General features: G+C 41.6%; 1 protein-coding gene across 1 annotated transcript in view; it reads right to left on the bottom strand.

Moving 5' to 3' along the window:
- Positions 1 to 12,615: 12,615 nt before the first annotated feature.
- Positions 12,616 to 23,592, bottom strand: part of Myo31DF (Unconventional myosin ID) — a 56,481-nt gene continuing 45,504 nt past the window's right edge. Inside the window, exons 10-18 of the mRNA XM_028316863.1 lie at positions 22,943 to 23,093; positions 22,074 to 22,220; positions 21,279 to 21,505; positions 18,395 to 18,544; positions 17,643 to 17,829; positions 16,579 to 16,687; positions 15,122 to 15,315; positions 14,091 to 14,239; positions 12,616 to 12,812 (exon numbers count right to left, since the gene is read on the bottom strand). Of these exons, the coding sequence (XP_028172664.1) occupies positions 12,635 to 12,812; positions 14,091 to 14,239; positions 15,122 to 15,315; positions 16,579 to 16,687; positions 17,643 to 17,829; positions 18,395 to 18,544; positions 21,279 to 21,505; positions 22,074 to 22,220; positions 22,943 to 23,093 (1,492 nt within the window). The 3' untranslated portion in view covers positions 12,616 to 12,634. The remainder of the gene's footprint in view (positions 12,813 to 14,090; positions 14,240 to 15,121; positions 15,316 to 16,578; positions 16,688 to 17,642; positions 17,830 to 18,394; positions 18,545 to 21,278; positions 21,506 to 22,073; positions 22,221 to 22,942; positions 23,094 to 23,592) is intronic.

The raw sequence follows: 23,592 nt of genomic DNA, 5'->3' as shown, positions 1-23,592 counted from the left end.
TGTTCATTTTGTCTTCTATTATGTTCATATTTATCAATTTGGTTTTTCTTCTCTCAATATCCGTTGGTAGTATGTTTAGTCTAGAAAATGTAATCTGCTCTTCTAACAGCCAGCTGGGTCCGTGCCACCATTGTTTATTCTGCTTCAGCTCAGTCAATTTAGCACCTCGTGACGCGACATCGGCTGGATTTTTATCAGTCTGAACATGATGCCACTGACTGTTAGGAATGTTGTTTGCAATCTCAACCACGCGATTAGCGACGAATTGCTTCCAGCGGTTGGGCTCGCCGAACAGCCATGATAGTACTACTGACGAGTCTGTATAAGCAAATACCTTATTAGTTGGAATTCTCATCGCTTGGGCTGTGTGATACAAGAGTTTGGACAAGAGCACAGCAGCGCATAGTTCTAGACGCGGCATTGAAATCGTCTTTATAGGGGCTACCTTCGTTCGGGCAGCGACAATACTGACATCTATGGTTCCATCGGTTTGAATTACTCTACAGTATACAACAGCAGCAATGGCGTGCATCGATGCATCACTGAAACCATGTAGAGATATGTTATCTTTTGAAGCATTTAGGGTGTTCAGCCATCGTGGAATAGTTATTTCATTCACATTTCTCAGATCATCTCGAATAGACTTCCACTCAGCTTGTAAGGCATCATCAATAACATCATCCCATCCTACTCCTTGTAACCATAATTTCTGTACAAATATCTTTGCTGAAATGATCGCTGGGGCAATCCAGCCCAGTGGGTCGAATAGTTTTTGTAAATCTGATAATACGTCTCTCTTTGTTATGTCAATAGCTTGTGCAGGTAAGTTAAGATTGTATTTAGTCAGTGAGTGACAAAATTAAGTAACTTTGACCCGTTATAATTCTTAAACTACTGGTTCAAATTGAATGAAATTTTAAATATACCGTGTCTTTACAATGCCTGCATAGCTAATGAAAATTCAGCCTTCTAGTTTTATCCACAACGAAGTTACAGGCGGTCGAAAATGGCCTGAATTGCTTCGAGAAAAGGATGGTACGGCCGTGCCGCTTTTTTGCTCGACTTGGTGGGGGCACTGCCGTGCCCCCAGATATAACCAGCGCGCAAACTTACGCTGTATTTTTTCCACTAAGAGAACATATTTGTTCTCGTAGGGGTCCCAAACTACCGCACCATACTCCAGTTTACTGCGGACGTATGCATTAATAGTCTAAGATCCCGCTATACAACGACCTTCACCGAGATGCTTATTTGATGAAACATATTTTATATTCAATTTAACATGTCAATAATTATATTGCTTAAGGGTTGCCTAATAAATTTCAGTCCAGGATATGATTAATTAATCATTAAAAAAAGTTTTATTTTTAAATATTTCATCGGTTTGATTATTAAACAAACTCCATACCAATCGAAAGTATGAAGCCCATAGAATATGCAAACGTTAGGTTGCCTATTCTTTTCCAGTCATAACTCGCGGGTTGCCAGGTATAAACAGGTAAATTGATAGAGCATTTTGCATCGGTCTGATAATTTAATCAAATATAAATGAAAATAAAGATTATTTCATTATGAACACGGTGGTATAGGGTTGCCTGCGAAAAATCAGTCCTGAATGACGGTTGTCGAATTTTGTAAAGTGAAATTAAAACTGAAAGGTGACATTTTTCGAGTAGTTGGCAACATTTGGGAAAGACGAGTTGTATGAGGCGTTTGTGTGTCTTGTCAAGAGGTGTCGCTTGGGTGAAGAAATTTCTCCAGTGTTGCCATGCTTTCGGAGATTTGGTCCAAAAATGTCGAAAGTGGAAATAACGACTTCCGGTCAAAAATTTGGATGACGCCTCCTGCAAAAGGGTCGTACAAATGACATTTGACCATTTTCATCTCGATCACCTGGCAACACTTGCAGCTATGGGGAAAAGTATTTTTTTTCGACATGGGTGTCTTTAAAGTTAAGGACGGACCCCTCGTCTTCTGACAGCTGCATTAGTGTTTTTATAGCGAGATAGGGCGCTGATGCTGTCCCAAATGTGACTGTAAGTAGCCGGTAGTGTTTGACCTCGTCAGATATTGAAGTATTCTGTCTCCACAATACTCTCTGGAAGTCGGCGTCTTCTTTTTGAATGAGAATCATTCTGTACATCTTCTCTATATCGCTCACAAAACAGACCTTGTGCATTCTCCACCTCATGATGATACTTCTAAGATCTTCTTGCAGGACAGGTCCATTCATCAGTTCATCATTGAGCGATATATTGTTTGAGCCCTTGCACGATGCATCAAAAACAACGCGGGTTTTTGTCGTTTCCTTTTCAGTTCGCACGACTGCATGGTGTGGTAAGTAAACAGATTTATTGTTTAGTTCGTTTTGTGGTACTTCCTGCATGTGATTTAATCTAATGTATTCTTCCATGACTTCTTTATAATTTTTCTCTAATTCTGGCTGTCTATCAAATCTTCTTTCAAGCATTTGTAATCTTTTCATTGCAATATTGTATGTATTTCCTTCTACTGATTGTGGTGTTTCTGTTTTAAAAGGTAGTTTGACTATGTATCTTCCTTCTTCTGTTCTAGTGTAATTTTCCTTGTAGATTCTCTCACAATTTTCTTCTTCTTTTGTTAGTTTTCGATTCATATCTGTATCAACTTCCCACAGTGTTTTCAACATATCTTCCACTTCTATTTGCTGATGCATGACTATTATCGATTCTTCCCTTACATCTTCACAATCATTTACTTTTCCAAATAAGATCCAGCCCAAAGTTGTTCTTTGTGCAATAGGAGACCCAGGTGGACCCTTTATAACTTCACTTTGTATGATTTGTGCGTATTCATTTACACCAAGAAGTAAGTCGATGTTGGCTGGTTGACTAAACTTAGGGTCAGCCAGTGTTAACCCATCTAAATGATTCCACTTGTTTGTTGGTATTTTTTGAGTCGGTATCTGAGTAGTCAGTTGCTTTGCAATTACATATGCTTTCACTCTGAGGCTGAATTCTTCATTTCTCGATGAGACCTCTATCTGAACTACTTGTTTTAATCTTGATTTTACTTCACCTACTCCGACAATGCTTCCCTTCACTGGATACCGTCTCGCTCTAATTGTTTGTGCTGCTCGTTCACTTATAAAACATCCTTGTGATCCAGGATCAATTAAAGCTCGCAGAACTGTGGTGTGGCCATCTTCACTCTTGCATTCCACCAGGGCTGTCGCTAGCAACGCAACAGCTGTACTGTGAGTTGTGTTTGTTTGTGACGTCATCACTGCTAAGTTTATTTCTTCTCCTGATTCTGACTCTTCATCTACATTTGCGTGTAAAACCTTTGGCTGTTTCGTATCATTCCTTTCAGTGGGGCCAGAGGCATCGTTTGACCTTTTCGAATGTAGAAGGGTGTGGTGACGTCGCTGACATAATCTGCACTTGGTGAGTAGTCGACATGCTATAACTCTGTGTCCAGGAACCAAACAGTTGTAACAAATGTACTTTGACTTCACAAACTCGCTTCGTTGTTCCGGTTCCATCTTTCCAAAGTCTTTACAATGACTGAGTGTGTGAGTTTCTTCGCATAAAGGACATGTCTTCTCGGTAGCAGCGCCAGATGTGTGGTAAGATCTCACTATTCTTTCTTTGGACGAAGTTGGTTGTTGCACAAGCTCGAGCGTTCTAAATTTAGACTCCAAAAACATCTTTAATGACTCAAATGTAGGTAATTCTTCACTTCCTTGGTTGCTAACATGTTCTTCCCATTCCTTGTGTGTGTCTGTGTCTAATTTTTGCACCACCAGATAGTTGATAAGTGGATCCCAATCATCAGTTCTTATATTCATATTTTTTAGACTATTTAGACACTCAGATGTTGTATCAATAAGTGACCTTATGTGGGAGGGATTCTGGCTAGTAAGTTTCTTTTGAGAGAACATGCGTTTTAATAAAGATGTTACAATAAGTCGTTTGTTACTATACCGCCTTTTCAATGTCTCCCAAGCTTGCGTGTAATTTGCTTCATTAATTTGAATATGTCGCAATAATAATTCAGCTTCGCCAGTAACGCTCGTTTTTAAATAGTGTAATTTCTGCACGCCGCTAATTGTGTTATTCCGATCCACTAGTGAAATAAATAAATCTTGAAACGTAGGCCACGCTTCATAATTCCCACTAAATTTCGGTATTTCTATACGCGGTAATTTCACTTCTGGGGATTGTGTAGTTGAAGATGTATAGTGTGTTTCTTGTCTCGTTGATTTTTGTTGCGATTCAATTGTAAACAACAAATCTTTCATATCAGATTTCGCTTGCATAGCTTGTTCTTCACAAATAAAGTACTGGTTTTGTTCAAAGTAAGGCAATAATTTCCGTTGTTCTTTTGTCACACTTTTCATTAATGTAGTATGTGCGAGACGAAACTGATTCCAATATTCTTCAACAGATTGTAATTTCACTGTCACATAACCACGTGTAAGCCGCACCTTTGGGCATTTCTTAAAGTTCTCGTACGTTTTCGCAATAAGACGATATAAATCTTCTAATTCACATAAAGTTTGTTCTACGATTTCCATGGTTATTTATCAATCCTTATGCGTAAAAATACAATCACTGTGTAGCTTGTATGTCCAGCAACGCCATTTAAATAATCTTGAAGTGAAATTCCGATGATAAAATGTCCAAAATCCGCAAAATAACGATCAAATCCAAAGTTATAAAATAATATTCTTCACTCGTAAACAACTTTCAATCTTCAATGCTAATTTATGCAAAAAAAAAGGGTCGCCTTTTGTTCTCTTATCGCTCGGGTCCGACCGCTTACGCTCCGGCTCGCTAGGCCACTATGTTCTTTCCGATAGCTTGATTTAGGGTTGTTATTTGCGTAACTAGTGAATTGAAACACAGACGTGATGATCCTTTAGCTTTGTATTATTGACTACTGACTTTTTACAATCAACAACGAGTTTTATACAGGCGCGTAGGCGTTTTGAACTAACAGACATTAAATTTAATAAGTTTAAGGTTCATGAAACTACTTTAGCACTGGCTGATCTTTTGTTGTCTTCTATTGTTGACTTCATAAACTCAACGCAGAACTAGGTAGCAAAAGGTATTTGACCGCAGTTGCATGTGATGTTAAGTGAGATGCAGTATAAGATGGTAGATTTCTACCTGTAAGTGCCTATATGGTCTGGATTATAGTGTTCAGGAGAGAGCAGCAGGCAGCGACCTGTTCGCATTATAGTATTGAAGTGTAACCTGGTGGATGGTCATATCAGATGTATTATTCATCTGTAAGTTCTCATTAAATTATAGCATTATTGTTGAATTATTATTGAATAATAACGCGAGTGGACTGTATTAAAGTTATTATAATTTCAATAAACGAAGCCACAACAATAGGTAAACAATGAATGTGCTATGCGTAAGTATGAGTGTCGTGCGCGCCGCTCGGTGGCCAAGTGTGGGATCGCCTTCACGCGCCGCCGTCGTCGCTCCCGGCACCTTTCACTGCGTCGCCCGCTCCAAGGCCAGTTGCCCGGGCGCGAACATCCTCCCGCCCCTTGACCTCTTCAAAGGGAAGAGGGCAAATGTTGTTGAACCCTCTTGTGACGTTGCCTCTCCTCGTTTTTAGTTCGGCGACTCTGGTAACGCCGTCGGGTCCAGGATAGGTGCGCACCACGCGACCCAAGGCCCAAACTAACGGTGGTAGCGCCTTGTCCCGAAGAAGCACGAGCATTCCTTCAGTGAGCTGGCCAGAAGAAGTGGACCACTTGGTTTTTTGCTGAAGCAAGGAAATGTACTCATGAGAAAATCTCTGCCAGAAGTGCTGTCGGATGTATTCAATCCTCTTGAATCGGTCAAAGCAGCTGATGTTCTTCTCAGGGATCTGCGGACACGGTACAGACGTAAGTGGTCGTCCAATTAAAAAATGGGAAGGAGTGAGAGCAGGTTCGGTGGATAGAGGAGTTAGTGGACGAGAATTTAAAACGGCCTCGATCTGACACAGACAGGTTGCTAACTCTTCATATGTGAAGTTAGTGAGACTCAACAACCTCCTCAAATGGTGCTTGGTAGAGCGAACCGCGGCTTCGGCCATTGCGTTGAAATGAGGTGAATATGGCGGTGAGAATGAGAAGCTGATGCCTTCACGAGACATCTCACATGCAACATCAGAAGATGAGTCGGTTAAGAATTTTTGTAGCTCATTATGGGCTCCGACAAAATTCGTGCCGTTGTCAGACAAGATGCTTTGCGGTTTGCCGCGGCGAGAAACGAAACGATTAAGTGCTGCGATGAAGCCCTCTTTTGTGAGGTCAGTGACGGGCTCTAGATGCACTGCTCTAGTTGCGTGACAAACGAAGATGCATAGGTATGATTTTGTGAGCTTACAACCCCGACCTTTACGGTCTGCTATGAGTACAGGACCAGCATAATCAACACTGCAATCAAAAAAGGGATATTCTAAGTTAGTTCTTGATAAAGGCAGCTGTCCCATTATAGGTTGTATATTTTGGCATTTAAATCTAAAACATTTGACACATTGTCTGACAATTGACCTAGCAAGATTCCTGCCACCTAAAGTCCAATAGTTAAGACGCAAATTTGCCAGTAAAAGTTGAGGCCCTGCATGAAGCATTTTCAAATGTTGCACATGAAATAGCATTTTAGTTAAGTGGTGTTTACTACAAAGCAGTATTGGGTATTTAATATTGTAGTCGTAAGGAGAATTATCGAGTCTACCGCCCACTCGTACGACCTTTTCAGAGTCCAGAAATGGCGTTAATGAAATAAGTCTATTTTTACGCGGTAGAGATCTTTCCGACTCCAAAATATTTAGTTCCTCCGGAAACATCTCTCTTTGTGCGCTGCGTAGTAAACACATCAATGAATCGTTTAACTCATCGCTAGAAAGAGCGCCGTGTAGTTTAGAGTTTTTATTTTTTAAATTGTAAATAAACCTTTTAATATAGGCTAAGACTCTTTGTAAGCGATTGAAATTAGAATGATAGTGAATTAATGATTGTATGATGGTTGATGATTGATTAGCGTTAGATGATTGTTTAATATTATTATAAATAAAGTGTGAAATGATTAATAACTTCCAGGCGGTAAATGATAGACGAGCAGCACTTTCACACTTTTATTGATTACAAAAATCACAGCGAGCAAGAGCTCCGATCAGTTCGATGTCTTATTTCCGACTGACGCTCCGACATTGATTTCCAGTATAAGTCGATCAAAACAAGTTCACAGTGGTGGGGAAAACGGAAACGTTAAACACCACCTGGTTTTGAGAGACTTATTGATTTTACATTTAATTAATAATTTTGTAGACATATTTATAAAATAGTAAACGATGTAAAATAATTATTCATGCTTATTAAAATACAATATAAAATTTATAACAAGTTTATTATTTAACAAGTATAAGTCGATCAAAACAAGTTCACAGTGGTGGGGAAAACGGAAATGTCTTGAAACACCACATTATGTTTTGAGCGACTTATTGACATCATATTTTATTAATTAATTTTGAGAAATACATTTAAAATAGGAAATGAATTAAAATAATCAATCATGCTTATTAAAATAGAATATTTAATTTATAACGTGTCTTATCTAACATTCGGCCCTTCCTGACCCTAAGTTTGTCCTCAAACTTGCTATACATTGTTAAAAAAAATATTTTGAGCAAATCAATTTCCTCAAAAATAATATAATAGTACATAATCATATTCATGCATAATAATAATTACCTCGTTTAATTATTTAGATTATCAAAGTACATAATTATGTTTTTCCAAAACTTTAGTGCTCTTATAATTAACTATATTGTAAATATAACTTAAGAAAAGAAAGACTAATACAAATTAAACATTTTAAAACATTCTTGTTGGTAAACTATTGAGTGGATCTGTCAACACTCATTCTACATATTTGCACTTTCAAATCTGTCTATATGTTTTTGCGAGTGGCTCTATGAACACTCACTACAATTCATGATACGAGTGGATCTGTCAACACTCTTTACTATACATGATGGGAGTGGATCTATCAACACTCGTTACCATACATGATGCGAGTGGATCTATCAACACTCTATAACATATAAATGATACAAGTCAATTTATCAATGATTATTATTATCATAATGAGTGGATCTGTCAACACTCTAGTTATTTCATATAACAAAATATTAGATACATAATTCTAACATGCAACCCTACTCATGACAAATTTATGAATCACAATATTAATTGAATTACTCATTACCACTTTCACTACTACTATTTTCATTGCTTGAGTTGTTATCAGAGTTGTGATCACTATAGGTTGTAATCCACGGCTTTATACGGTCGGCAGCCCATACATTCGAGTAATTTTTCTTTGCGATATTTGTGCCAACGATACTTGAAACTTCGTACCTGTCATTTTCTAGAACTTTGGTTACTCTAAAAGGACCAGTATATTTTGGGAGAAGTTTTTTACTTTTGCCATCGTTTCCCGGAATAGGTTTAAGTATTTTAACTAAGTCTCCTTCGTTATAAATTCTAGCTTTAGTTCTTTTTTTATCATACCTCAATTTTTGAAGTTTCTGATCCCTTTCGATGTGTGCGTCTATTTGATTTCTAATGTCCTGTACCGAACCTGATTGACGTACTTCGTTCAAAATATCAGAGAACACATTATCGCCTTTGCTAACTAACTGTACTCCAAATAATGCTTCTGATGGGGCCTTTCCTATTCCTTTATTCAGGGTATTATTCATACCCCACTGAAGTTTGCCTAGCACCGTATCCCAAAGTTTTTCACCTAACTTATCAGTATAAGCAGTTAACCCGTCTAGAATAGTCCTATTGTATCTCTCAACTTGCCCATTTGCACGAGGAGAGGCTACTGCATTCAGGATGTGCTTAACCTTAGACTCATCACAAAATTTTTTAAATTCTTTTGAAGTAAATGATGATCCTTGGTCCGAAATCATTCTATTCGGATAGCCAAAAGTTGTGAAAATATCATCTAAGGCGCGAATTGTAAGACTTGACTTTAAATTTCTTAAAGGCTTTAGTAAACAAAATTTTGTATAGCCGTCAACAAGTACCAAAAGATAAGCATTTCCTTTAACACTCCTAACAAATGGGCCTAAGTGATCCACGTGAACTGTGTCAAATGGTTTATTGACCTTGTGTATTGAATGTAATAGGCCTTCTTTAGGGCCAGCCGGTTCCTTACTATATGCACATTCCAAACATGATCGAACGTACTTTTTTATAAAGCGCTTCATCTTTGGGAACCAAAAGTCCTTACTAATTTTATGGAGTGTTTTATCTACACTAAAGTGACCTATGTCATCATGGTTCAATTTACATAGCTGAAAACGTGCTGACTTTGGTACTACCCACTTAAGCTCGTTGTTTACCACGCGAAAAAGCTTATTGTTTTTAACAGTATAATTCTTTTTTACTTCGGCGTATTCTTTATCCTCCAGAAGATTACGAATATGCTGTATACTCGGGTCTTTTAATTGCAAACTAAGAAGCCAGTCTTCTTGGGTGATCCTTAACATAGAAGGCATTGAACTATCATTTACTTGTATTTCATCTGATTGGGGATTTCTACTGAGGGCATCAACATGCGACATAGTATGTCCTGGTTTGTATTGGATGTCGAAATTGTATTCCTGAATAGCAATCCCACCAACCACCAACGTGCAATCCTCGGTATCAGATCACGCTTAGTTAGTGTAGCTCGTAACGCATTACAATCAGTGACCAATGTAAACTTTAAACCTAATAGGTAAACCCGGAAACGTTGCAGTGACGCTATTACTGCAAGCGTTTCCAGTTCATAAGCATGATATTTCTGCTCATCTACACTAGTTTTTCGACTAAAATATGCTATTGGTTTGACTACGCCATCTGCTGTTTTTTGTATTAAGATACCAGCTAATCCGTATTTACTTGCATCCGTATGGAGAGATGTTTCATTTTGTGGATCATATACAGTGTGTCCGGGCATGTAGTGATCAAACTTTAAGGGCGTAATCTATGGACAATTTTATCGATGAAAATACTTCAAATTTGGGGCCTGACCCATTTCTCGAAAAATTACATCGATTTAAGTTTTTAATTTTTAGTTTACACCTCTTTTTTAAAAAACAATGAAAGCGTGGGTAGCTTAACATTAATAGGCAAATATTTTATATCATGCAATAGCCAATAAAATTATCTATTAGTTGAAGAAGAGAGCAGACACAAGTTTCATACATTTTATGGGAGTAAGAATGGATTTAATTAGAAAAATACATTACTTTTTTCACTTCTTTTTCAGTTATTTTCCAACACAAGAAAAACCAGGTCGTTAAGATATGTTTTATTTGCATTGTATTATTAGTATTTGAGCTATTCTACAAAACGAATGTAAATTTATTAGTCTACGTCTATTAGTTTCGACGTAATTATTGAACAAAGATACCCCTTCCCAGCGGTTTCCATAGCGCACGCGACATGCGAAAATGCACTGCCTGAAAGAATCACACAGCCTATTCCGATTACTATATAATAGTTGAAAAACATTTTCTAGACGGCATAATTCTTCATCAAAATTTTTACCAGGAATCAAAATATCATCCATATAAGCAAGAGCGGAATTAAACCGAGCGTTGCCGAGAACTTTATTAATAGTACGTTGGAATACAGCAGGAGAATTTACCAACCCAAATGGCATTTTTTTAAATTGATATAGCCCGTCTGGGGTTATGAAAGCTGTAAGATGTTTACAACTAGGACGTAAAGGGATCTGGTAATAACCACTAGCCAGGTCTAAACTGCTGAAATATTTATTCCCGTTAAGCATATCTAATTGATCATCAATCCTTGGCATTGGAAAGTGATCTTTTTTAGTTTTACTATTCAGTGCTCTAAAGTCTACACACATTCTATATCCTCCACCCTTTTTTGCAACAAGTACTATAGGACTGGCATATGAAGATTTAGACTCTTCTACTATATCATTGTCTACAAGTTCCTGCACCATATCCCTTACGACCTGTCGTTCAGGATAACTCAAACGATAAGGTCTATCCCATCAAAAACAATACTTGTCAAAAAAACCAAGTCTCGCAACTCAGTTGTTCTACGGTAAAAAGTTGTGAGATCCATGTAATACCAAGTCCAGGCCAGGAAATCTTTAACGTTTTACATAAATTATTGACTTGGCCATCGCACTAAATAATTTAATTTACACGTGTTTTCATGCGATGGCCAAGTNTATCAGATTTCGCTTGCATAGCTTGTTCTTCACAAATAAAGTACTGGTTTTGTTCAAAGTAAGGCAATAATTTCCGTTGTTCTTTTGTCACACTTTTCATTAATGTAGTATGTGCGAGACGAAACTGATTCCAATATTCTTCAACAGATTGTAATTTCACTGTCACATAACCACGTGTAAGCCGCACCTTTGGGCATTTCTTAAAGTTCTCGTACGTTTTCGCAATAAGACGATATAAATCTTCTAATTCACATAAAGTTTGTTCGACGATTTCCATGGTTATTTATCAATCCTTATGCGTAAAAATACAATCACTGTGTAGCTTGTATATCCAGGAACGCCATTTAAATAATCTTGAAGTGAAATTCCGATGATAAAATGTCCAAAATCCGCAAAATAACGATCAAATCCAAAGTTATAAAATAATATTCTTCACTCGTAAACAACTTTCAATCTTCAATGCTAATTTATGCAAAAAAAAGGGTCGCCTTTTGTTCTCTTATCGCTCGGGTCCGACCGCTTACGCTCCGGCTCGCTAGGCCACTATGTTCCTTCCGATAGCTTGATTTAGGGTTGTTATTTGCGTAACTAGTGAATTGAAACACAGACGTGATGATCCTTTAGCTTTGTATTATTGACTACTGACTTTTTACAATCGACAACGAGTTTTATACAGGCGCGTAGGCGTTTTGAACTAACAGGCGTCATCTGCTTACTTCCACGGCAGTTCCGCTATCTTCGTGCTACGCGCGCGCCGAGGCGGGGTGGTATGTGATGACGTTGTGCGCGTGCAAGAAAGACACCTCAAACAAATCTGTAAACTGATGACGTCACCCGCTCACGTCTCCAACACCAGCGTGTCGCTACGCGCGCGCGGACGCCGGGTGGTATGTGATGACGTTGTGCGCGTGCGTGAAATGTGCCTCAAACTAATGGAACTATCTATATTCAACAATGGACGTCCTGAATTAGAATGGAAGATGAAGTGAAAGGCGCCTCTAACTCACCTAGACACTACTGGGTGAGGTGTACCTTCAGCTGTGGACGTCCTTTCACTGAAATAATAAGGTAAGCCGCTGGATTCAGGCTTTTTAGATACTTTTAAAAGAGGATTATGTCCAGCAGTGATGGCATCATCTGCTTACGTTCACGTGGTCTATTCTATCATCGTGATATGCACGCTAACTAATGGAACTATGTTCAGCAATAGGATGGAAGATGACGTCATCCGCTCACGTGTTCATTACTAGCGTGTCGTTACGCGCGCGCCGACGCCGTAGGTGATAACATTATACGCGTGCGTGTAAGGCGATAACCTGAGTTCAGTAACGGACGTAGATGACGTCGTCAGCTCCGTTGCCTCCGTTGTCTTCGTGCTACGCGCGCGCGGAAGCCGGATGGTATGTGATGACGTTGTGCGCGTGCGTGAAGGGCGCGTGCGCGGGCGCGGGCGAGGCGGCGGCGGGCAGCTGCAGCGCGCGCGTCTTGCCGCCGAGCGTGCAGCGAGTGGTGGCGCCGCTCTCCACTTCGACGGAGAGCTCGGTGCCTTTTAACCTGGGGAATGGGTTATAAATTAGAAAATCTATCTATCTAAACAGGGTGTTAGGTAAATGGGTATATGAGCCGACACTAGCCCATGTTAACATGGTCATATAAATGGTATGGTGAAGTCAGAAATTTGATATCATCATTTTATTTTTTTAAATTTTCATACAAAATAAATTTCATAAAATCAGATTTGTATGAAAATTTAAATAATTGAAATGAAGATATACATTTTCTGACTTCACCATACCATTTATATGACCATGTTATCATGGGCTAGTGTCGGCTCATATACCCATTTACCTAACACCCTGTATAAATAAAAATGAATTGCTGTTCGTTAGTCTGATTAAAACTCGAGAACGGCTGGGCCGATTGAGCTGATTTTGGTTTTAAAATGTTTGTCGTAGTCCAGGGTAGGTCTAAACGGTGAGCAAATAAGGAAAAATTGCGATGGCTTATTTATTGCCTTTAAGGCGGAACAGAGTTCGCCGGGTCAGCTAGTATACAATAAAACAGTGTCTGCGGGTTACTTTAATCCAGTGTTTTTCAACTTTTTTCATGACACAGCCCTAGTATGAAAAAATATTTTGCTACCCCCCGACCGCTTGCTTTTGCTTATTTTTCATGCATTTTATAACAAAGATGTTGTAGGAACCGAATATTTCAACCCATAAGTACAACGTTTTAAGCATTTGCATAATTTGATTTCAGAGTACATACTACGTACAGAAGTTTTACTTCGCGAAGGTATTTAAAAAAATGTAAGCTCAATGTCATTAACAATATGGTGTAATTTAGCCTGTCTCAAGAGTCGAGCACCATTTTGTTGACAAACGTCAGTGATCGGCACTGCGCCGAAGCTATAGGGCTGACTTCGGTAAAATGATGTGACGTGAGGTGCGGAAAATGGCGGAGGAAATACATGATTTAGCATGAATTATCATGAATAATATTAACTACTTATTTACCTTTCAGTGTCTTCACGCAACTTAAAAAAGTATATTCTGTGTTTTTATTATTATTTAGGCAGTTAAATACTGCACAGTATTAAGTTCACCATTTTCTTTATTTTTTTCCATCATACGCGTGCGTGAGTCAATGTTCGCTCGTATGTGAGGCCTTGTCGAATAGTAAACCTGTAGGTGCCATCGTGCTTGTTTTGTTTTCGATGTAAGCTCGCAGAGATGAACAGGCCTGGTTCTACTAATTCAAGAAAACACCAACCAAGTGAAATAAAACCTTACTCCTATTGAATTACAACCCACATTCCAATGATGTACTCACATCTTGTACCGGTTGGCGAGCACGCCCACCAGTTCTCCCAGCAGGTCGGCCCGCGGCGCCACCAGCCCCACCACCAGGTCGTTGTTGGCCGCCGGCACGCTGACCACCACCAGCTGCGCGTCCGAGCTCATCACGCGGACCGCGCCGATCTGACGGTAACGAGTGGACTGTATAAAATTAATTGTCTATTCGGTATAAATTTACAATGATATTGAAACCGTTTAGTGCAAATTCGTTGAAGAGAGTGCGTCAGGATCGTCGTCTTCTATGTTCGCTCGCGAACCGAACATTGCTCGTTCGTTCGCCGAACGCTCGCCGCTCCCTCCGGTCACGCCGCCCGCGGGCAATGTCCGTGAGTAGACAAAAAGTAATAAAAATACAAAAACAATGGAGAAAAGAGGAAAAAAAATGTTGCCAAAGAGGTCACATTTTACTCCCAAGTGCCAAGACACTGGTTTTCAGTGGGTACCTTGTACGCAGAGGCAAAAAGTATGTATAATAATAAATTAAAATTAATTAAAATTCACATTAAAATAAAAATTACAACAAGTTCAGTTTTAGTGCGGTTCAAATCAAATCATTTTGATAACTTAGGAGATCTGCCGTCGAGGCACGATGCACGATATTTGTCCGGGGCACGATACTTGTCCGGGGCACGATGCACGGGTCATTTTTTAAACCCGCATAGCGTTCGTCCTGACTGAGCAGCGGCAAAGAACACACTTTAACCCGCTACGGCGGACCGGGGGTCAGAGGTCTTCCACTTTTGTTTAGCGGCGATTTAAAACCTTACGTTAACTTTGCTATGGGTACTATTTGGTTTCGAATGGTGCTGAACAGAGACTGCCAAGTAACCTAAGGCCTGGTGAAATACTGGGCCCTGACTAAAATCATTCCTTTTATCATTTCATCTTTAGGACATCGACTACTGATATACGCCACTTGTGCATATTATAGACTATTTATGGGCTGAGCGATAGGGTACACAGCATTAGAGTGTTGGGAATCTGACATCTGCAAGAGTGACTCACCTCAGTAATAGGCGTGGGTTTCTTCAGCGGCTTGAAGGTATTGGCATCAAGCTTGAACACAGCGGTCTCGGTTACAAGCAAGCATCGCTCGGCCAGCTTGTTGAAGCGGTTGAACTTGTGCACGCGGCACGAGAACAACGCGCGACCACACTGCTGCGACTTTTGTAGCGTCGTCAGCGCTGATTTGTATAGGGCTGGGGAAAAATAACCTTATTATAAACTTCATTTATTACCACGTCACGTCACGGCCGGTTCACACATGTCTCCGTTTTATCGTGTACGTTTTTTTTTCGTCGATGTATGTATTACTGTATACAGAATACTGTGTCATGTGTGAATTCGCTCATACAACTACATACGCCATCGACGAAAAAAAACGTACACGATAAAACGGAGACATGTGTGAACCGGCCGTAACAGTCACACTGCATAACTGTTTATTAAATGAGCGCTATCGTTTTAGCGCTCATTAGTGTGCTTATTGCGGGTTTGCATTGAACGTAGTCGCTAGCGAGTGCGGCAAAAAAATCTATGAAGATTTTAGTTCTTGAAAGTATCCACCAGGGACGCTGTACAATACATTATTCATTTGATGTCTTTTTTTACGCAGTCGCTAGCGAAGACGTTTGATGTAAATTCGCACTAAGCCCCCAGATGGCGCCATTGTAGAGTAAGGATGCTTTCACTGCTAGTGTCGAAGACTGGCGCCAACTGGTGAACGCTAAAGCGGTAGGAGGACTATCTCATTCGCACTTTGCAGAATGGCGCCACCGTATAGTAGGGTCATTTTAATTGTCAGTGGTGCCATCTGTTAAATAAAAAATTAAAAACGATAGCCCTCATTACCTTAATCAAGGCTCGTGGGCCAGCACTATTTAGATTTTGCTGGCGACTAAGCCTAGGCGCAGACTGCCGACTTTTAGTTAGCCGATAGTAGGGCCCAATTCTAATTTGTATAAAGAATCTGCCGATACCAATGTGCGCACTTTCATACCTGTCCATGGTGATTAAAATCCCAAACCAATTATCGGTGGACAAAAAGTCTGTAGTCTGCGACTAGGCTAATGCTTCAACCACACCAACCGACCTATGACAGTTCACGCGACCTGTCATTGGCCTTTGATCGCGCCGGCGATGGCGATCTGCACGCGTTGGTGTATTTGAAGCTTTACTGTAGATTTTTGATGTACAGGAGTTGCAACGATAGATACAAGAGGTAAAGCCTGGTCCGTGAGCACGTAGAATTTTGTCCAATGACCCCAAGCTACCAATCGTTATCGCTCGCGCGTAATTATATTGCTGTCGCGACTGTGCGACGGGCGCCCGCAGTGAGGGTGCGAGCGCGATAGCAACATAATTACGCGCGAGCGATAAGGATGGGTAGCTTGGGGTCATTGGACAAAATTCTACGTGCTCACGGACCAGGCTTTAGAGGAAGTAGTTTCGTAGTCACTCACCGCACTTGGCGTTGTAGTTGTCGTCTGCTAAGTAGTCGCCCAACCACTGCCGGCCCGCGCCCCATTCTGCTCGTCGACCGCGCAATGCACTCGCCGCGCAAATCTTCATCTGTGGACAACGTTCATTGGTTATGGACTTTAAGATAAGGCTGTAAGGTAGATGGCTGTTAGGGCAGAAAAGTTCTCGAGTGGCGATCACGGATCGGAAGACGCAATGTGGGCAGGCCTCCATTCCAGGATTAATTTCGTTGCGGGTCCAATGGCAGTTTAACTTTCCCCCGGGACAAACTTGACCTTCACTCGTTGGGTTTTTATTGGCGGTCAAGCTGTAGATCCTGGCTACACAGAGTTGCAGCGGTGGGAATGAGAGGTGGGAATAGTCCCGAGGCCTCCATTCAGAATACCGATATCTGATGACGAAGAGCACTTGGATACGAGCAGCACAAGATGTGGAAATACTTGTTTCGACAGAGACCGGTCCTGTGTTGCTTGCATGACCTATTTCCAGGCTAACGATACACTACTCGAAGCTAACGATACACTACTTGAGGCGGAGGCGTGTTCACTGCGTCATCGCTCCACTTACAAAATGCTTGCAATCCGCCAGTGTGGCAGCTCACTTAGCTCAAATGGTAAAGAGGACCTATACCTTCAGTTGTGGCCACTGATCCCTAGGGATAGGCTTGAGCGTGGAATACGCTCTCCAGCGGCGGTAGGCGGCTTGTAACAGCGGCACGTTAAGACGGCGCGGGCAACTGTTTGATGACGCCGCATTCTGCAACTCGGCTTTATATCTCCGTACTCGCTATACCTTTAGGTATAGTCTGGTCTGCGAGCACGTAGAATTTTGTCCAATGACCCCAAGCTACCCATCCTTATTGCTCGCGCGTAATTATGTTGCTGTCGCGATCGCACACTCACTACGAGTGCACGTTGCACAGTCGCGACAGCAACATAATTACGCGCGAGCGATAAGGATGGGTAGCTTGGGGTCATTGGACAAAATTCTACGTGCTCATAGAACGGGCTTTAGGTGTGATGGGAAATGGTAAAAAAGTAACTACCTTGAGCTGTGGCCACTGATCCCTAGGTATGGGTTTGAGCGTGAGGTACGCTCTCCAACGACGGTAGGCAGCCTGTAATAACGGCACGTTAAGCCGACGCGGCGGCGCGGGCCACTGTTTGATGACGCCGCGGTAGCGTTGTAACTGTGTTTGTAGCTCGGCTATGTATCTTCGGACGCGATACCGTCTGAGGAAACAATATTAAATTATTAATTTAAAATTTCAGAAAGAGGCGTTATAATCAATCAGCACAGCATGTAACAAAGGCGTTTGGTAAAAAAGACTAAAGTAATGGATATGATCCAAAATAACACTAAAGCAGCAGTGAGAAGGTGTCATCTATCGCAAAATTACTGAAAACTGGAGTAAATAGTTTTACGACTTAATACTGCACGTCATAAAGCTGAAGTACGACCAACGAGAAGCGATACCAAATGTAAACAAACCTAATGTCATGGGTGAACCCGTCTGACTTTGACATATTTTGGCGGGAGAACGAGACGTTACGACAAATACACAAGATGGGAAGAGACAGAATATATTGTCAACTCGTCAGTCGTATCGATCTTTTGTATCGCTGATAGTTGACCGTACTTTACCATAAATCTGCAAGGGACCAGCGTGGTGACAAATGCTAACTTAGTCATAAAACTAGGATCATAGGATCCACCTCTTTTCTTTTATTATTCAATGAAACAACCTCCAAAACATTCTGAACTTTACACCTTTGTAACAAGGACTATTTTACTCACTTCCAGGCGTTGTATATGGTGAGCGCTGCCTTGAGTTTCCTGTAACGGATGCGCGCGAGCGTGCCGCGCCATAACTTCTGCAGAAGCGTGACAATGGACGGGATAAGTTCCGCTCGGGCCGCTTCTAAGCCGTGGAGGGTCTTCGCCGATCTGTGGAGAAAAGGCGGAATGAAAACAACATCCTTCTATTTTATGACCTCTGCAAATTCCAATAAGAATCAGCCGAAATTATTCCCACCTGTCGCTGCTACCGCTGCACCTCCTGCCAGGATCTACGGCTTGCCAGCCATTAAAAACCCAACCAGTAAAGGTCAAGTTTCTCCCGGGAGAAAGTTTAGAATAAGAATCAGTCGTATTGCCAATAAAAACGCAAAGCGGGAGCTGTTCGAAAGACGCTAAAATTTGAGGATTCTCTTCTTGATGGCTGAGCAATACTGAGCATTGTTCGCGACCTTGTTCCTCATGCTAATAAGATTCATTTTATACTGCTTACCTGATGAACAACTTAGTGTGTCCAAACTGTACGTCTGTTAGTTGCAGGTCTCTTGCTAGCACCATAACAGCATCTCTAGTGCTATCTCCTTTGAAGTTGGACCAGGTGTAATGGCTGAGCATCGTGTAATGGCGTAGGAAGCTGTCATGTTAACAACCTTATTGATATTGTAATAAAGCTCATTTAGCTTACCTAATGAACAGCTTAGTGTGTCCAAACTGTAGATCTGTCAGTTACAGGTCTCTAGCCAGAACCATGACAGCATCTCTAGTGCTGTCCCCTCGGAAGTCGGGCCAGGTGTACTGGCTGAGCATCTTGTAACGGTGCAAGAAGCTGTAACGCTACCGCCCTTATTGCTATTGTAATAAAGCTCATATTGCTTACCTAATGAATAGCTTTGTGTGTCCAAACTGTACATCTGTTAGTTGCAGGTCCCTCGCTAGCACCATAACAGCATCTCTAGTGTTGTCCCCTCTGAAGTTGGGCCAGGTATACTGGCTGAGCATCTTGTAGCGGCGCAGGAACTGTCAAGTTAGCGACCTTATTCCTATACTAATAGAGGTCATTTTGCCTACCTGATAAACAGCTTAGTGTGTCCAAACTGTACATCTGTCAGTTACAGGTCTTTAGCCAGCACCATGACAGCGTCTCATGATTTTGTCTCCGCGGAAGTTGGACCAGGTGTATTGGCTGAGCATCTTTTAACGGTGCAAGAAGCTGTAACGCTACCGCCCTTATTGCTATTGTAATAAAGCTCATATTGCTTACCTGTTGAACAACTTAGTGTGTCCGAACTAGACGTCTGTCAATTTCAGGTCCCTCGCTAGCACCATAACGGTGTCTCGTGATCTGTCTCTGCGGAAGTTGGACCAGGTGTATTGGCTGAGCATCTTGTAGCGCGCAATAAGCGATCATGTTAGTGACTTTATTCATTTTGCTTACCTGATAAACAGCTTAGTATGTCCGAACTGTACATCTGTCAATGGGGATGTTGCCTGGGTAAAAAAGCAAGAGTTTTAATTAGTCCGTCAGTTAACTTATCAAAAAATACTCTACTCGTATTTTTCACTTTTTCAAACTAATGAAAATTTAAAGTGATAAAGCGCCTCAAAGTTCATAAGAAGAGGCCCGTGACGTCAACGCTTGCTTAAAAATGCCGCACGTTGTGACGTCGTGCGCAACTTCAACGCACCATAACTATGTAATTATTTGTTAGATTGACAAATAAAATTATACGTGTCCAATATTTTTTGATATTAAACATTACGGACTAAAAAAATTTTTTTAGGCAACTAGCCTATTGCAGGTCTCTAGCCAGAACCATGACAGCATCTCTAGTGCTGTCCCCTCTGAAGTTAGGCCAGGTGTATTGGCTGAGCATCTTATAACGGTGCAAGAAGCTGTAACACTACCGCCCTTATTGCTATTGCAATAAAGCTCATTTTGCTTACCTGATGAATAACTTGGTGTGTCCAAACTGGACATCAGTGAGCTGTAGATCTCTCGCTAGCACCATGACGGCGTCTCTAGTGCTGTCCCTTCTGAAGTTGGGCCAGTTGTACTGGCTGAGCATCTTGTAGCGGCGTAAGAAGCTGTCATATTACCGACCTTATTCATATTGTAATAATGCTCATTTTGCCTACCTGATAAACAGCTTAGTGTGTCCAAACTGTACATCTGTCTATTTCAGGTCCCTCGCTAGCACCATAACGGTGTCTCGTGATCTGTCTCCGCGGAAGTTGGGCCAGGTGTACTGGCTGAGCATCTTGTAGCGGCGCAGGAGCTGTAACGCTACCGCCCTTATTGATATTGTAATAAAGCTCATTTTGCTTACCTGATGAATAGCTTAGTATGTCCAAACTGTACATCTGTCAATTGCAGGTCTCTATCCAGAACCATGACAGCATCTCTAGTGCTGTCCCCTCGGAAGTCGGGCCAGGTGTACTGGCTGAGCATCTTGTAGCGATGCAGGAAGCTGTAACGCTACCGCCCTTATTGCTATTGTAATAAAGCTCATTTTGCTTACCTAATGAATAGCTTAGTGTGCCCAAACTGAACATCAGTGAGCTGTAGATCCCTCGCTAGCACCATGACAGCATCTCTAGTGTTGTCCCCTCTGAAGTTGGGCCAGGTGTACTGGCTGAGCATCTTGTAGCGGCGCAGGAACTGTCAAATTAGCGACCTTATTCCTATTCTAATAAAACTCATTTTGCTTACCTGATGAACAACTTTGTGTGTCCAAACTGTACATCTGTTAACTGCAGGTCTCTAGCCAGCACCATAACAACGTCTCGTGTGCTATTTCCGTGGAAATAGGGCCAGGTGTACTGGCGTAAGAAGCTGTCATGGTAGCGACCTTATTGCTATTGTAATAAAGCTCATTTAGCATACCTGATAAACAGCTTAGTGTGTCCAAACTGGACATCAGTGAGCTGTAGATCCCTCGCTAGCACCATAACAGCATCTCTAGTGTTGTCCCCCCTGAAGTTGGGCCAGGTGTACTGGCTGAGCATCTTGTACCGGCGCAGGAAGCGGTCGTAGCGTTGCCGGGAAGCGAACCCGGCGCGGCGCACGCGCACGTTCTCTACTAAGCCTAGGTAGGCTACTTGGTGGCGGACCTGCGGCCAGAATTTATTTATTATTAATTCAATTAAGATAGTAAATACAAAATTACATTACAAACTATAGTCCGTTCGCTGAACAGATAGAATTTCGTCCAATGACCCCAAGCTACCCATCCTTATCGCTTGCGCGTAATTATATTGCTGCCGCGCTCGCACAGTCGATGGGTAGCTTGGGGTCATTGGACGAACTTAAATCTGCTCGGCGACCGGACTTTAGACCATACCGAATACTGAGTGTTTTAGTACTTGCATCACATATTATTATCATGATTTCTTTCACTCCCTCTTTTTGGAAGCATTTACGTTGATGGAAGGAAGGTACAAATTGGCTCTACAGTTGGCGACGATTCTAGATGTAAAGCGTCTAGCATGCGATTCAGTTCGATATCTTAGGACATATTGAGAATCAATAAATCACAGCCATCAATTTCTACGTCAGTAAAATAAGGTGCATATTCGCTGATCATCCCAGGTGTTAGGGACAACCAAAGACCAATTCTTTCACAACTACACAATAGCACAAACATTGAACTCTACACTATTGTAATAAGGTGCATATTACCAGCTGGTCGTCCCATGTGTTGGGCGCCTGCAACGGGTTGGGTTTGACGCAGCGCACGTAGAAGGGTTCTTTACTCTGCAGTCCGGTTACTAATGCAGCCATTGAGTTGCGGAACAACGTAGCAGCTGACGGCGGTCGTTTTGATGTCTGAAAACCACAGAAAAGTATAAGTCACGTCACAAGTGTAAACTGTTCAACATTCACTACTTAGTATAAGGCTGATAAATGGAATACATTTATCATTGACACCAGAGACTCGACCCTCTGCCAGTTCAGCAAGTATAGATAAATCACTTGGCTTCCAGCCAAAATCCATGTAGATAGATCACTTGGCTTTCACTGTATGGATTTTTATTGACAGTCAAGCTGATCCTGGATTCGCAGGAAATGCAGCGGTCAGAACGAGTTGAGAATGGTCCCGTATCCAGGTGCTGCCAGGTGCCTAGCGGTCATCGCTCCATTGAGCAGGGACACAGGGAGTCCTATGTTTAGTAATGCTAAGTAAATAGATATGAAAGCGTCAAGCAGGAAATCCTTTTTTTCCGTCGGGAAATGCTTTGCGCATGCCCACTGGCTGATGGGGACAGTCAGTCGGTGTGTTACGTGGGACGCCGGGAGGGCGGGGCCTACCCACTAAAACCCGACGGTGTCCTCCAGGGCCATTGATACGAAGCCGCGAGTTGTTGTCCTATTGGACATTCGCCCTCGGCTCCGTCTCAGGCTACAGCTCGCTCTTGGGCGAGCCTCTCCAGCTTCGAGGGGAATAGTGATTCCCCTCGGCTCGTCCGCTAACGGCGCACTGGACACTGGTGCGCCGGCGCCACGGGTTCAAGCAGGAAGTTCTAAGCTACGTTAACCATGATGTATACCTTCTGTATGTTGGTGCCGCCCTCAGGCCACATGTCGGCGAGTGATCTATTTGTCGAGGAGTGTAGCAGCCGCTTGAGGTCCTGCCACAGCGAGTCCTTGTTCTTGTCCATGAAGCCCGTGATGGCATACGTCACATCGCCGGCATAGTGCCTGGGAATTATAAAGGTTAAAACTATAATGAAGTTAATTTAGGCATGTGTTGAGTCAACGAGCTGTCATTGGAAAGAAAGACAATAAACATAGTTTGAAATGGTGAGCAAGAGTGAAATGAAATGAAATAAGTTTATTCAGTACATAAGCTCTTTCCAAGGCACTTTCTTTTCTTTCATCTATAATAATATTATAAAGCTGAAGTTAGTTTGTTTGTTACTTAAACGCGCTAATCTCAAGAACTACTGGTCCGATTTGAAAAATAATTTCTGTGTTAGATATCCCATTTATCGATTAAGGCTATATACCATTACGCTACGAGTAATAGGTGCAGAGCAAAAAATATTTTCACGATTTTTTGATGCAAGCCATATTGTACGAATCACGCATATACGTGACTATCCCCCGCCCGTGGCTTCGTCCGTGTGGACTAGAATGGCTCATTGGATCCCAGATCTATCCTTAGGAATTTTAGACATTATTTTTTAGCAGATGTCTT

The sequence above is a fragment of the Ostrinia furnacalis genome, unplaced genomic scaffold (genome assembly GCF_004193835.3).
Source record: "Ostrinia furnacalis isolate ACB-3 unplaced genomic scaffold, ASM419383v2 OfSCF5941, whole genome shotgun sequence".
In the NCBI taxonomy this organism is placed as follows: domain Eukaryota; kingdom Metazoa; phylum Arthropoda; class Insecta; order Lepidoptera; family Crambidae; genus Ostrinia; species Ostrinia furnacalis.
Note: the sequence above shows the minus strand (reverse complement) of the source record. Positions and strands in the feature narration are given on the sequence as shown.